At 44.0% G+C, this 14,697-nt stretch overlaps 1 protein-coding gene across 1 annotated transcript in view; it reads right to left on the bottom strand.

Annotated features, from left to right (window-relative positions):
- Positions 1 to 12,112: 12,112 nt before the first annotated feature.
- Positions 12,113 to 14,697, bottom strand: part of ANXA13 (annexin A13) — a 50,215-nt gene continuing 47,630 nt past the window's right edge. Inside the window, exon 12 of the mRNA XM_025451059.3 lies at positions 12,113 to 12,882. Within this exon, the coding sequence (XP_025306844.2) occupies positions 12,865 to 12,882 (18 nt within the window). The 3' untranslated portion in view covers positions 12,113 to 12,864. The remainder of the gene's footprint in view (positions 12,883 to 14,697) is intronic.

Consider the following 14,697-nt stretch of genomic DNA (forward strand, 5'->3'; position numbering starts at 1 on the left):
CAGGGTTTTCAGTGTAAGTATGTCCCAAATAGTCACAAGACATACTTACACTAAAATATTGTCTTGTTATCTGAAATTCAGATTTAAGTATGTATCCTGTACTTTTCACTTGCTTGAGCTGCCAACCTTTTATTTTATACTACAGATAAGGTTATGTGACCTGCTCAGGGTGCTTGATAAGGGTTAACTTCGTTCTCCTGCTCTTCCCCCATCTCTGCCATTCAAACAGTTGAAAGAGAAAGAAAAGAAGGGAAAAGAAAAGAGAAGAAAAGAAAGAAAAAGAGAAGAAGGAAGGGAGAGAGAGGGAGAGAGAGAGAGAAAGAAGAAAGAAAGAAAGAAAGAAAGAAAGAAAAGAAAGAAATATTATTTAAAGTGAATGAATACGCTCCAGCCTGCGCCCATTTGTCATTTCATTAGACATTTTCACCTATTGTCAGGAGCTCCCTTGCAGCACTAAATTCAGTAGAGGGCACAGTGATGATCTGATACTTTGGCTGAATCCTGACCAGAATTTTGACCTTTTGCAAGGGACATGGCAAAGCAGAGAGCCCAGAGGCCTTGGCATCCAAAGCCATGAATACCTGCCCTGGCTCTGGCACCAGCTCAGTCTATGAACCAGGCCATATCTGTTAACTCTTTTGTGAGTTTTAGTTTCTTTATTCAAAAATTGAGAATGGGGGATACCCGGGTGCTCAGTGGTTGAACGTCTGCCTTTGGCTCAGGGTGTGATCCTGGGGTCCTGGGAACAAGTCCTGCTTGGGCTCCCTGCAGGGAGCCCCCTTCTCCCTCTGCCTATGTCTCTACCTCTCTCTGTGTGTCTCTCATGAATAAATAAATAAAATCTTTTAAAAAACCCCACAAAAATTGAGAATGGGACTACTGACATTCACGCTTCATGACATGTTATGCAGTGTGTGGTATAGCATCTAATACCAGATAGGCCTGGGTTTAAGTCCCAGCCCTGCCACTTACCAGCTGTATGACCTGGGGCAAGCAGCCTGATCTCACTGGGCCTTGGTTTCCTCATCTATAAATTGGAGATAATACTAGCACAAAATCGAATGAAGGCTGTGTGGTTTTGAGGCAAGGCTTACTGATTAATTCTTTCATTCACACAAACTCTTAATTGACAACCTAGTCGGCTTCTTGTATAAACAGCTCTAATCAGGGGCTGTGAATGAATGCCTAGCTCTGTTCTAGGAGCAACTAGGAACAGTTGCAGGAAACCGATCTATGCTCCAAAGAACCAGCGATCTCATAGGAGGAGACCAGATGTACCCAGGTGAAACAATAAGACAGTAAAATCAAGGGCGTGATGATTCAGTGCAGATTCAGGCCTGATGCTAAGGAGGTATGAGTAGCAACAATCATGTCTTGTGCTTTTATACCTACTGCGGTTTACCAAGGGCATTCACAAACATTTGACGTGAGGTGAAGAGTGGCCAGAACGAGGAGGGGATGGGCATGGGAACCTTCTTAGAGGAGGGGCTTCATGAAGAAGTAAGAGATTTGGGTGGGAAGATGTACTTCTGATGGCACAAATCCCAAGTGCAGAGGCAGGGGAGGTGGTGACAACCAGCAGGTGAGCAGAGGAGCTGAAGTGGAGCTACAGGGAGACTGAGGTTGGGGCCTTTGCACTTGCTGTTTCCTCTGCTGGAATGCTTTTCCCTCAAATATTCGTGTGCTGGGTCCTCGACGTTCAGGACTCAGTTCAGATATTATTTCATTGAGCATACCTTCTCGGACTACCTAAAGTACCTTGCATTTCCTTACCTGTCTTCCTAGGTCACTTTACCTTATTTTATTTTTTTTATTACACTTTTTGTTTAGTGAAATTATTCTATTTGTGATATTTCATTGTTTATTCTCAGACTCCCTTAACAGAATGAAAGCCTCATGAGAACAAGAACATTGAGGCCACAGCAGGTGCTCAATAAGTATTTGTTGAAGGACTATATGAGCAGTAGATAGAGGCTCCAGAGTGCTAGTCTCAGGAATTAGGATTTTATAGAAAATTATAGGTTCAATAAAACCTATAACAGTATTCCCTATGTCCCAGAAGGAGCCTTTTGTGACAAGAGTCAGTGAGTGGTCCTTTTCTTTCCTCTTTGCTTAAAATGAGTCCAGAAAGTGTTGGGAGTTTCTGGGAGTGTCCATGGGTTTCAGAGCTTCCTCCACCTGCGTTTAGCAGTGATGCTCACCTGGCCGCACATTAAAGTCCCTGGGGAAATTTTTAAATGCCCAATTCCCAGGCTGCACCCTGGTCCAAGTCCAATAAAATCCAAATTTTCGGGGGTGGAGTCCAGGCATCGGCATTCTGTAAGCTTGCCAGATTCCACTGTGCCGCCAAGGGTGGGAACCGCTGTGCTAGACACTCTTCTCATCTCTTATGGGCTTCAGACATGATTAACTGGCCTATCTTATTCACAGTAAGAACAAAGTAGAAATCAATAGATTTTCTTCCTCACAGACACCCTATCCCAAGGTGAAGTGCAGCTAGTTCTTGGGTGCATTTCTGTATTTGATGACCTGCTTAGAATTAGCCAGACCTTTCCTTCCACTGAGGTGGACCATTCTGGCCAAGTCTCTGTGCCATCTTGATGACACATTATTTTGGGGCTGGTTGCTGGCAGCCCTGAGCTGGCCTCTGTTCCACTGGCCCCATAAGCAGGCTCTGTCCCAGTCTCTACTTTTGCTGCCCTTGTGGCTGTCACGTTGCCCATGTCCTCAGCCATCCTGTGAACCTACAGTGACTTAACATGGTTGGTATTATTTACATGTCACACAGAAGATGCCAAGCTGATGTCACCAGCAAATCTCATGCTCCTGCTCCCCAGCTGGATCAGGTCAAGGGCCTGCAGAAGGCAGATGACCTGAGGTCTTCCTCCTGGAAAGGAGCTGCTGAGACTCCTTTACTCTTGGAACTTGCATTTGCAACCTGTTTTGCTGAGTGTCATCCCTTCCCCCCATCCTCCATATGCCAAAATCTATGATAATCTTCTTAGGCTGCATATGCAATGGGACCTCTGATGAAATCAAACATCTGGGCAATTATCTCTGGACCAGTCTCTAATTGGACTAATTGGAATAGAATTATTAGAGCTGCAGAGAGACTTGCTGCTCCTGTCTGGGCTCTTCATGCCAAACAAAAGAAGCAACCAAGTAGTAATTCAGACAATAGATGCCCCAGGCAGTTCGAGCCCCATTTTGCTCATTAGCCAAATCTCTATTGCCCTCTCTCCCCTCAACATGTGCTTCCTAATGTGATTTAATTTTCATGAATCACGTCTATGTGTCTTGTTTTGGAAACCACGAGTAAACATAGCATTGCATCTCCTTACCTTCAAGTACCCTGAGATTTATATTGCTCATGGTGGCTAATCAATTAACTAGGACTTCATTTAACAAACAGGTTGAATGAGGCATTTGTAAAAAAAATCTTTACTTAAAGCACCTACTATGTGTCAACCACTGCTCCGGTCACTAGGGATAAAGGTGGAAGACAGACAATAGATAAGCAGAACAAATAAATCAGTTAATAGAGATGAGATGATTTGAGATAATGATACATGCTATAATGGTGGCACCATGATGGAGAAGGGGGTGGAGGGAAAGACTATTTCATATTTAGCCATCAGGGCACACAAGGCGGTTGAGGTGTAGAGAATTGCTCTGTGTGTTGGGCTAGAGGACTGGGCAAGATGTGGCCCCTGGTCTCAGATCTCCTGGTTTAGCTGGGGATGTGGTAAAGGGAATGATGAAGAATAACACAGTGAGTGCTCTGATGGAACTGTGTGAAAGGGAGAGGACAGAGATAATGCCTAACTACGGCGGGGAGGGGCAAATAACTGAAAGAGCAAGTAGAAGTCAAGGGCTCAGTGTGGCCAAAGATGGGGAGAAAGGAAATGGGTGTTGATCTATTCAACCACGTTTATTGAGCATCTATATGTGTCAGGCATTGTTGTAGGTGCTGGGGTTACATGGTAAACAATGGAGAAACAGTCTAGACCTCCTAGAATGTATCTTCTAATGGTGAAGGTGGTGGGTTAGGCAATGAATAAGTAAAGAAATAAGATACTTTCAGATGGTGACAACTGCCATGAAGATGATATAGGATAATGTTAAAGGGAGACTTCGGGTATCTTCTGAGGGTGGTGGGGATGGGGCTTGGTAGGTTGGCCAATATAAGCCTCTGGGTGGGGGGCATGTGTGATGACATCGGCTCATGGGGCAGTCTGGAAGAAGGTTCTAGGCAGACAGAACTATAGTGCAGAAATCTTGAGGCTGGAATAAGGGTGAAAAATTTGAGGAACAGAAAAAAGCCCAGCATAGTCAGTGGAAGTAGGGAAGGGTGTGTGTGTGAGAAGGACTCAGAGGTGAAGCAACTGGAGAAGGAGTAAACTAGTTATGAAACTATATTGTAGGGGTCCAGGCTGGAGAGGACAGAGGCTTGACATGGATTGATAGCTATGGAGGTGGTGAATCATGGAAAATCCAAGACGTTTGGAGGAAGAGAGCTAGCAAGACTTCTGATACATGGTCTTCGAGGATTGAGGGATAGAAGGAATCAAAGATGACTATGGCCTAACCAGCTGTCTGACTGGGGGTGGTTACTGAGGGAAGACCAAGAAAGGAACTGGTTTTGTGTGGGAATTGAAGATTTTTCTTTGGATGCATTTAGTATGAGATGCTAATTGGACATCCCAGTGGAGGGGAAGCAGCCCTGATAAAGGCTTGCGGTCTGAGTGGCAAACCCTTTGCCTGGGGACTGTGTGGGAGAGAGCGGCAGTTAGGGATGGTAGTGCCAGCTGTAGGGTGGGAAATAGCCTGGAGGAGGATGTGACCCGGAGGTTGGGGGGGGTCTGTTGTGTTAGTCCAGGTGGGGAAGGGTGGGAGGCATGAATCCATTTGGCATCCACACCTTGGATTTGCCTCATCGTGCAAGAGACTGCTTCGTGATTCCATTTCAGGGTTGGTTACCCTGGCACAGATGGGGTGACTTGGTTAGACAACCAAACAGCCGGAGTGTAGGGAGCTTTTGGCGTGGGTCCATCTTTGTACTAAGGGCTTCTGGTACTTTATTTCATCTAATCTGCACCAAGATCCTGTGAGGTAGGTATGGCTCCTCCACTTATTTGTAAATGACATGGTCTGTGAGTGGAGCCACCTGAAGTCTCTCCCTGGCCTTTCCTTCTCCTATTAGTCACTGTGCAGAGGGCTAGGTATTGGGATTTGTGGGAGTTGATGGCAGTGCCTTATAGATCTTTGACCAGCAAAAAAGACTATGATCATCATAGACAAATCAGTGTTTCAGAAGGAAGAAAAGATGTGTGTACTCACATCTTTTGATACACTAGGGAAAGGCAACTGGTCATTTATATTTAAACTGAAAGCAGAGAATCATTACAGTAAAACATATATAGCTTAATTTTATTTTTCATATAAACCATTCAAATGTACAGAGTTGTCATTTATTCTTTTTCCTTTAAATGCAACACACCTTTATCAGGTCTTTCCAAAGCGTTCAATTTAGTGCTCATAGAAGCAAGAAGTCCTTCTTTTTGCAATTATAGTTCATCAGCTTCTTTTCTATCTAACTAAATTATATAATTAGAATAGTAAGAGCAATAGATATAAACATATTTGGGACAAATACAAGGCACTCTTGCAAAATGCATGATCCACTAGAAGTCAGAGGACTTCCCATCTAGTCCTGCACTAGCCACCAGACTTCAGAGACTGGTAGACACTTCAATAGACTCTGTAGAGAGCATGGGACATGTTGGTTAATCTCGCTAATAGGTTAAGTGAGATTCAGTTCAAAGAGCTACAACTGAAAGAAATACATATACAGTGCATATCTGTGTATGCAGACACTTGAAGTGAATGAAATACTTTTACAGAAATGACTTCGCTTTTCTGATTCTTTTTTTCTTCTGGTTCAACCTTTTCCAAAGACTAGTTCTAATTTGAATTGGCCCAGTAGGATTTTAAAAACAATAACTTTGATTTTGTTTGCAGTGCAATAAAAAACAAAAATCAATACTTGGATTGAGTTCAGAGTTCAGCCAATTAGTGTGTCCATTTTGGTTTCTGAGTCATATTATCCTGGCCCACATTACTCACAGTGAGGAATGATGCAAAACCAGTGCTTTTTGTCTTCTAGCTCAGAGTTTAAAAATGCCTCAGAGCTCTTTTGCCCTAAGACATCCTTGTTCTAAGCAATCCTGAAGTGACCCTGATTGGGGGCCAAAAATCATTACCAGGAGAGACTGGCATAAGAGCCCACTGTCTCTTGATTCTGACACTGAAGATGGTCTTGCTCCCCCTTTCCCTTGTGTGGTATCAACATTGGTTGAACACATTTTGAACTCATTAAAGGTTGGTTACCTTAGGAACATAAGATGTCAGTGTTTCTGGCTTAGTCATAAAAGAGCCATGGAACATCCTCTTCGAAACCTAAGGACAATTCCTTGAGTAGCTGGTATTGGAGGAGGTCAGAGGACCACTCAGGAAAAAGGACCAGACTTTCTCCCCAGACCTGGGCACATCTTAGCCATTCAGAATGGAAATACAACCAGTAGTACATGCAGGGCACTGTGTGGTTTGCTTTGATTCTTCCCATGGATCCTTTGGCTAGGAGCTCCTTTCCCCATATCTTGCCTCCTTATATTATTTTTAAGATGTCGAAGTCCCCCTTCTAGCATGAAACACATAGTACTGGTTGAAAGTTGACATGGTATGAACTTGTGTCTAACTTAATAGAAGTATAAATGGATCTCTGTCTTTGTTTGCATCTATATCTATGTCATCCATCTACATGTATGTATACAGGTATGTGTATATACCTGGCTTAGTATATGCGCTTATATTTCCTAGCACTTCCCACCAAATGAGCCTAGAAGCAATGACACCCCGGTAGCAATGAGCACACCTAGTACTCAGATCTTGGTTTCTAATACCATTCTCTCATAGAAGGAACCAGAGCTCCTTGGAGCAAAGGCAAGTTCTAGGGTTAAGGAGGGGAATATGCAAGATGAACCTGCAGTGTCTAATATTGCCAGAAATTAAAGAAGTACTCAAAAAGTAAAGTGAGGGAGTATGTCAAAGGGACACAGGAACCAACTGAATGAACTCTCAGTAGAAAAAGCTGAAACAATTTGAGCAGCAGAATAGATAATATAGTATTGGATTTGTACCCAGAGTACAAAGTAAATATTCTTAACTCTATACCAATATAAATAAATAAGTAAATAAATAAACAAACAACTAAATAAATGGGGAGAACAGACAAACCTCCTGAATAGAATAATCCCAAATAATTTATGTAGATACTCCCCATTCAAGGATGTGGAGTGTAATTCCCTACCCCTTAAGTGTGAGCCATGCACAGTGACTTTCTTTTAATGAGCCCAGTGAAGATGGTCAATGTCAACATCAACAGTGATAAGTCATGTTGATAGAAGTTACCTTTGATATGACAAGGTGGGAATGGCACTTTCCCTCTGTGATCTTCCCCCCAACTCCCAGTCTAATCATGAGAAAAACATCAGATGAATCCAAATTGAGGGACAGTCTACTGTCAGGGCTGTCATGGTCTAGAGGAACCTAAAGGGACACAAAAACTAAATGCAATGTGATATTCTCATGGGAATCCATAAATTATTTGGAATTCTTCTGTTCAGGAGGTTGTCTGTTCTCCCCATTTATTTATTTATGCAATAATTTACTTATATCAGTATAGACTTAGGAATATTTATTTTGTGCTTCAGGTAACTAATCTGATACTATACATTAGGTAAAAACTACAGAAATGTAAATAACGTGGGGCACCTGGGTGGCTCAGTGGTTGAGTGTCTGCCTTTGGCTCAGGTCATGACGCCAGGGTCCTGGGATAGAATCCTGCATCAGGCTCCTCACAGGGAGCCTGCTTCTCCCTCTGCCTGTGTCTCTGCCTCTCTCCCTGTCTGTCTCATGAACAAATAAATAAATAAAATCTTTTTTAAAAATGTGAATAATGTATGGGCTTTACTCAATTATAATGTATCGATATTAGTTCATAAGTCATGACAAGTGTTCCATATTGATGTTAGAGATGTGAGACACTAGGAGTGGGGAATATAGAAGCTCTGTAATATAGTCACAACTTTTATGTAAGTCTAAAATTTACAGAACATAAAATCATATTAAATTAAAAGTTTATTTTGAAGCACCCGCATCTCTGCCCCTGCCCCTGGCTACTTCTTTTTCCTGACCCTATGTTCTCTATTTCCAGACCCAACATACTGGTCTGCACCTTATGTCCTGATTGTGCAAGAAATTGCAGTGGCACAAACAGGCAGCCTTGACATCTCTCTGAATTCAATGTGGTAGATCTTGCTTGTTGACATGAAGAGTTGAATACCATTTCTGGTTTTCTGGCACCCTTCTTTCTTGGCTTATCTAGTTTCTGGGGGCTTATCTGAGGCATTTTTATTGCCTGTAATGTGTCTGAGAAATAGTTTGTTTGCAGCCTGAGGAGTCTTATGCATTGGTCTTTTGCCACTGGAGGCGTCATACTCTGCACTGCTGGGACAGAGACACATTGCCCTCTGTGTGAGGATGGCAGCATCTTCCAGGGGCTGTCACATGTAATTCTGATGGGGCTTATGTCTTCCTGAAGGCAATGTGGGTAGCCTTCTTCTGCTTTCTTCTGCTTCTTCATCATCTATCGCCTTGGATGTGATAAAATCTTTGTCTCATCTTCTGGACCATCATTCCCATCTCCTTTCCCTCTAATCTTTACTTTCAACATTTGTAAGGATTGGTTATATGACTATATGGGGTGCCTAGAGGAGAAGAACTTAAAACATTTAGAATAAGAAACTGGTAACAAGGTGTTTTGTCCGGGGAAGAGCCTCTTGAATGGTCCTTCATAGGTAAAAGAGGTTACTTAGAATTCCAGGACCAGTCCCTAGGGTAGCTCTGTGCAGATTAGCAGAAGGCGCCCTCTCTAGGCAGCAGCTAGCTGCCTCTCTAGCTGTAGCCCTGCAGGCAAAAGCTGATAGGGAAGTTAGGTCTGGATTTGAGGTCCCAAACATCCCCTCAGCCAGGCAGCCTTGTGCAGTAGACAATGTACACAACTATTCATTGTGACCCTGAAATGTACTGTAGGTAGTAACCCAGTGGGAGGAAGAGCATTCAAGATAATCATTTCTTATGTGAGTACCTGGAGACATGGTGCAAATTGTCTCAGGAGTCCTCTGGAAGAAATGAGTTAAGATCCTTACCAAGTGGCATGCTGGACATGCTGGACTTGGCTCCTATTGATTCATGAGATTCAGTTATTAATTTTTCAGGAATTTTATGAATTTGATTAAACCTAGTGGCTATTAAAAATTAAAGCATATAAACTCACAATTAAATTATATTGATACAAATGTAGCAAAAACTCAAAATTCATCACTTCCTAATTATTTGCTACGTTCTCCTATCATCTATGCTCTTGAGGTTACTCACATCTATTGTATCTGTATGGTGGGGATACTGCATGCTGGTGTGCTACTGCTCATCTTTCCAAGACTTCATGTTCAGTGACATCGTGTCAATAGTTTGAAATTGACCATGGTGGGAGTATTTGTACCCTGGAAATCAACAAATGCTACAAATCAGCTCCCACACGCCCAGGGAGGGGAAAAGCAGGGGATATGAACTGGGACTCACAAAGGTAGGGGTGGGCCTGCATGAAGAGAACCACTTGGGACTCCCAGAGCTCCCGAGAGGAATGAGGAGGGGGCTGGAGCTCCCACGGTTGGTGAGAGGACTCCCTTTGCTCCTCAGCGGGGATCATCAGCTTCTGCTTTGGTTCACTTGGGTAAGTGCTCCAAGGTCTGTTACCCACTGTGTCCAGGTGACTCGGGCTGGGTAAGCTGTGTTAGGGAGCCCAATGAGGGACTGGAAAAGAATTTCATGGGGGAAACACATGTACCCATGGGACCTACAGGTGGGGTTCAGACTCCTCTATTCAAACATCTGGGGAGGAGCTGTGGCTCAGGAGAAGGGGGATAGGGCTGCTCAGGGGGAGAGTGACAAGGTAGTGTAGCTCTCCCCTCTCTCTTCCTTCTAACTTTGTCTTCTCTTTCTCCCCTGGACCCCCTCCACAGACTGGCCCTGCCCTCTGAGCACTCGGGGAAGAGGGTGCTTGGGCAATGGTGATGTGGGACCTGTGCAGAGCTGGGGTGTGCGGAGAGGAAAAGGAGGAAATCCCTGGTCTACCATGGGGTGGGACATTCCTGGGACAGGCCAGACCAGGGTTCTCCTGAGGCAGTCCCCAGTCAAGCCCCCAGAAACGGACCTTTGCTTGTGAGCAGAGAGCAACACTCAGCAGCCATGGAAAGAGGTACCTGGTGCCTTGCCCAGTAAAGTTTTGGGGAAAGCCCTCGGGCCCTGAGCTGGTGTGGCTAAGGGCTCAGGCATTAGCGTTGGAAGAGCCTAGGTTTGAGTTCTAGCATTTCCTGTGTTGAGACCTTGATCAAATAAATGCCTTGGCCTCTCCGTCTTGCTCAGCCTGTTTCCTCGCCTGTGAAATAAACTTCCTGCTCCTCACCGTGTGGCTGGTGGCCTTCAACAATCTCAAACAGTGGCTGTTGTTAATAGATCCCCTTTCATCCTGTCGGTTTGTTTTTCTATGCTTATTGTGAGCTCAGGTCCCAAAAACTGGTTGTCTTGTTTCTGTTTTTAAAAGCAAAGACCAGCTTTGGCAACAAATAAGTAAACATGAGTATGATCTGTCACTGAACTTGGCTCTAGAAAACCTTTTTCTGTGTGAGAGCTCATAATGACAACCCTGACTGTTAGATAAACCTGTGTGTGGAGGACACAGGTGTTAACATCTCAATGCGTCAGTCACCATTTCGTAGCCACTAGAAAGACACTCCATGACATATACCTTTATACCGAGAGTGTGGCCTCTTTGCTGTGTGTTGATTACACCACCAAGTCAATTGTCAAGGCCCAAATCTGATCATATTTCTCACTCACTTGAACATCTCCAGTGGGCCCCCCCCCCCCCCCCACCACCACCGCGCATTGCCCAAAGGACTGAGCCCACGCTTGGCAGGCAAAACCAGCACTAATGTGATCCAAACATACTTTTCAACGGCTTCATGGCCTGCCTCCCCAGCCCTCTCCCTCTCTTCACCGCATCCATGCCCAGGAGAATGGATTTCACCACTTCCTGAACACATCCTGCTCCCTTGTGCTTCTGAGCCTTTGCTTTTGGCCTTCTTACTTACTTTGTTTCTCCGGAGAACGTTCATACATTCTTCAAAACCCAGCACAAATGCATCTCGATGAAGCATTCCTCAGTTCCTTCAGGCAGAGTTGTGTGTTCTTTTTGCTCATGAACAAAGAGCTGTGAGAGAGCTGTGCCTGCATGAATTTACTTAGAGCATTCTGTCGAATATGGAGGCATGGGTCTACATTATTGGCCTAGGAATGAACTCTTCAGTTTCCTCAACTGATAAATGGGAGTAATATTAACCTCATAGGTCTGTTGAGAGGACTAAACATGAAACTGTGCTACTGAGCAGTGCTAGGCACAAATAATCACTTGATGAATGATAAACGTGATGACTGGATCAAAGGGTCCATGTTCTGTGACAGACCCCTTATGTCTAGTAACACATGGCTATGAGACAAACATCTTGAACAGAGATCCTATTGGTGTGGAACCAATCCATTTGAGGGTCAGACTATTGACCTTGATCTTGTTGGCACTGTGCCCAGGCTAACTGTATTTGAAGATCAGATGTAAGAATCAAGTGGGTGAAACATCTAAGGCAGCAAGAAGACTTGTTTGTACCAGGTTAACAGATCAGTGACTTTTACCCCTACTCACATTTCACATGGACACCTCAGTTGTTTCCTTGCTGCTAGCCTTCATTGCTGTCGTTGGTGATTATTAACAAAAGTTATTATTTACATTTCCCACATATATTTGAATTTCACAAGTCATAAACTTCCAGGACAAGAGCCCAAACTAATCGACCCAGTCTTTGGGAAAGCAGCTGATGGGGGGCATCTCCCACTTGAATTACCATTGAGGATTTGAAATTGAACACATGGAAGGGAAAAAATTTATTGAAGATTTTATTTATTTATTTATTTTGGAGAGAGAGAGAGAGAGCATGTGCGTGCACGCACACACACACACACACAAGTGGAGTGCGAGTGGAGAGAAGGGGCAGAGGGAGAGAGAAGCAGACTCCCTGCTGAGCAGGGAGCCCGACATGGGGCTTGGTCCCAGGACCCCAAGATCATGACTTGAGCTCAAGGCAGACCCTTAACCGACTGAGCCACCCAGACCCCCCCACAGAAGGAAAATTGATCAACTGATTAATTTTGTCTTCCCTGTACCTTAACCATTCAGTCTCTACCCACTCTGTGCGATACCTATTCTTCTGAATGTTTTATTACAAGTGCAGTTTCTTTCATCAACAGCTAATCTCATTTGTGTTCAGAAAGCATTCAGTTTGCCATGCTAGAGGCAAGCAGAGAGGCTGCTCAGGGACCTGCTAAGCCAGCATTCAGGGTGATCTGCCCAAGCGTTTTGAGGCTGCTGCCCTTCTAAACAGCTTGGCCTGGCCACAGCATTCAGGCTGCCAAGAAAGGAAGCCAGGATTCTTCAATACTTTTTGTGCTGGGGTCACATTTGCAAATCTGGGTTGAAATGGACTCTTGACAAAGGTGGCTTCTCCATGTGCTTCCACCATGCTGGCTTGGTTCAGTGCAAGAGGGCCACCAGCAGTTTCTGGAAGTCCCCAGAGGTGTCTGAGCGAACCATGTCCGAGAGGGACTTCTGATACTTCTCTTGGAACTTTGCTTTTATCCCTGAAGGTCCACCTGGAGGAGAAATGACAATAGCAACAAAGACAAGAACATTTATAGTAAGTTCACAATGAATGCAGGCAGGTACGGCTCTGAATACATTATATTCATTTGTTCATTTATGCCTCAAAACAACCTTTTGCAATATGGGCTATTACTATTCTTATTTTATGAATGGGAAAGGGGAAGTGGAGTCCAGCTCCCCAAAGGTTGCAGAGGTGAATCTATCTATCTATCTATCTATCTATCTATCTATCTATCTATCATCTATTTATCTATCTATCATTTATCTATCATCTATCTATCTACCTATCTCCCAGTATAAATTTATTTATGGATACCAAAACTGGAATTTCAGGTGATTTTTCTGATTTTTTTTTTTTTTTACCATCATCTAAAAACAAATCATTCTTAGGTAGCAAGCCTGTACACAAAAAGAGGCTGCCTGCAGGCCAGAACCTTGGTATGGGGTTAAGAAAATTATCAACACAGAGATTTGAAATGAAGCTCTTTTTTTCCCCCTCTTGTACCCGGATCAGCAAGGCTATTAGTGCCAATCAACAAAATTTAAATCAAGGGGCAACCCGGGTGGCTCAGCGGTTTAGCGCCGCCTTCGGTCCACCTGGAGTCCTGGGATCAAGTCCCATGTTGGGCTCCCTGCATGGAGCCTGCTTCTCCCTCTGCCTGTGTCTCTGCCTCTCTCTCTCTCTCTGTGTATCTCATGAATAAATAAATAAAATCTTTTTAAAAATTCAAATCAATTACAATTTGTAGGACTTATTTTGAATGTAATTCATTGATAACCTGGAAGACCCAGGCACTGGAGATGGGCAGAGGACGCAGACGAAAAACAAATAAAAAGATTGTTCTGCTCTGAACACTCCTAGGACCTAGTAAGGGAGACAATACCTGCACCAGAAAAGATGTAAGTACAGAGAGAACACAGTGTGTCTCATAAAAGAAGCACAGAGCTCTCTTTAACAAGTTGTGTTCTTAATTTTTAAAAATTTAGACTCTGTTGCGCATTCTAGACAGATCCACAGACCATCACCCAGGTTTCTGATACTTTTTCCTCCTGCCTTTATTGGAGGGATGAACTAAGAGAGAAAGAAGATGAGAACCCCAAAGATACAGATGCAATGAAATGCCGGGACACCTGCACCCCGATGTTTCTAGCAGCAATGTCCACAATAGCTAAACTGTGGAAGGAGCCTCGGTGTCCACCGACAGATGAATGGATAAAGAAGCTGTGGTCTATGTATACAATGGAATATTCCTCAGCCATTAGAAACGACAAATACCCACCATTTGCTTCGACGTGGATGGAACTGGAGGGTATTATGCTGAGTGAAGTGAGTCAATCGGAGAAGGACAAACACTATATGGTCTCATTCATTTGGGGAATATAAAAAATAGTGAAAGGGAATAAAAGGGAAAGGAGAAAAAATGAGTGGGAAATAGAGAGGGAGACAGAACATGAAAGACTCCTAACTTTGGGAAACGAACTAGGGGTGGTGGAAGGGGAGATGGGCGGGGGGTGGAGGTGACTGGGTGACAGGCACTGAGGGGGGCACTTGATGGGATGAGCACTGGGTGTTATTCTATATGTTGGCAAATTGAACTCCAATAAAAAATAAATTTATTTAAAAAATAAATAAAAAGAAGATAAGAGCAGAAGGCAGGAGAATGAAGGATTGTGCAAAATGGACGCTGAGCGGGGGGAGACTTGAGCAGGATGGTGTGTGTTCCCCGCACCCCCTGGCTCCACTACTTAGCTGGGGGAGGGGCAGGATGGTGGGGGGCAGTAAGGGGAGCAGGGACAGGGCACAC

Source organism: Canis lupus, chromosome 13 (genome assembly GCF_003254725.2).
Source record: "Canis lupus dingo isolate Sandy chromosome 13, ASM325472v2, whole genome shotgun sequence".
Lineage (NCBI taxonomy): Eukaryota > Metazoa > Chordata > Mammalia > Carnivora > Canidae > Canis > Canis lupus.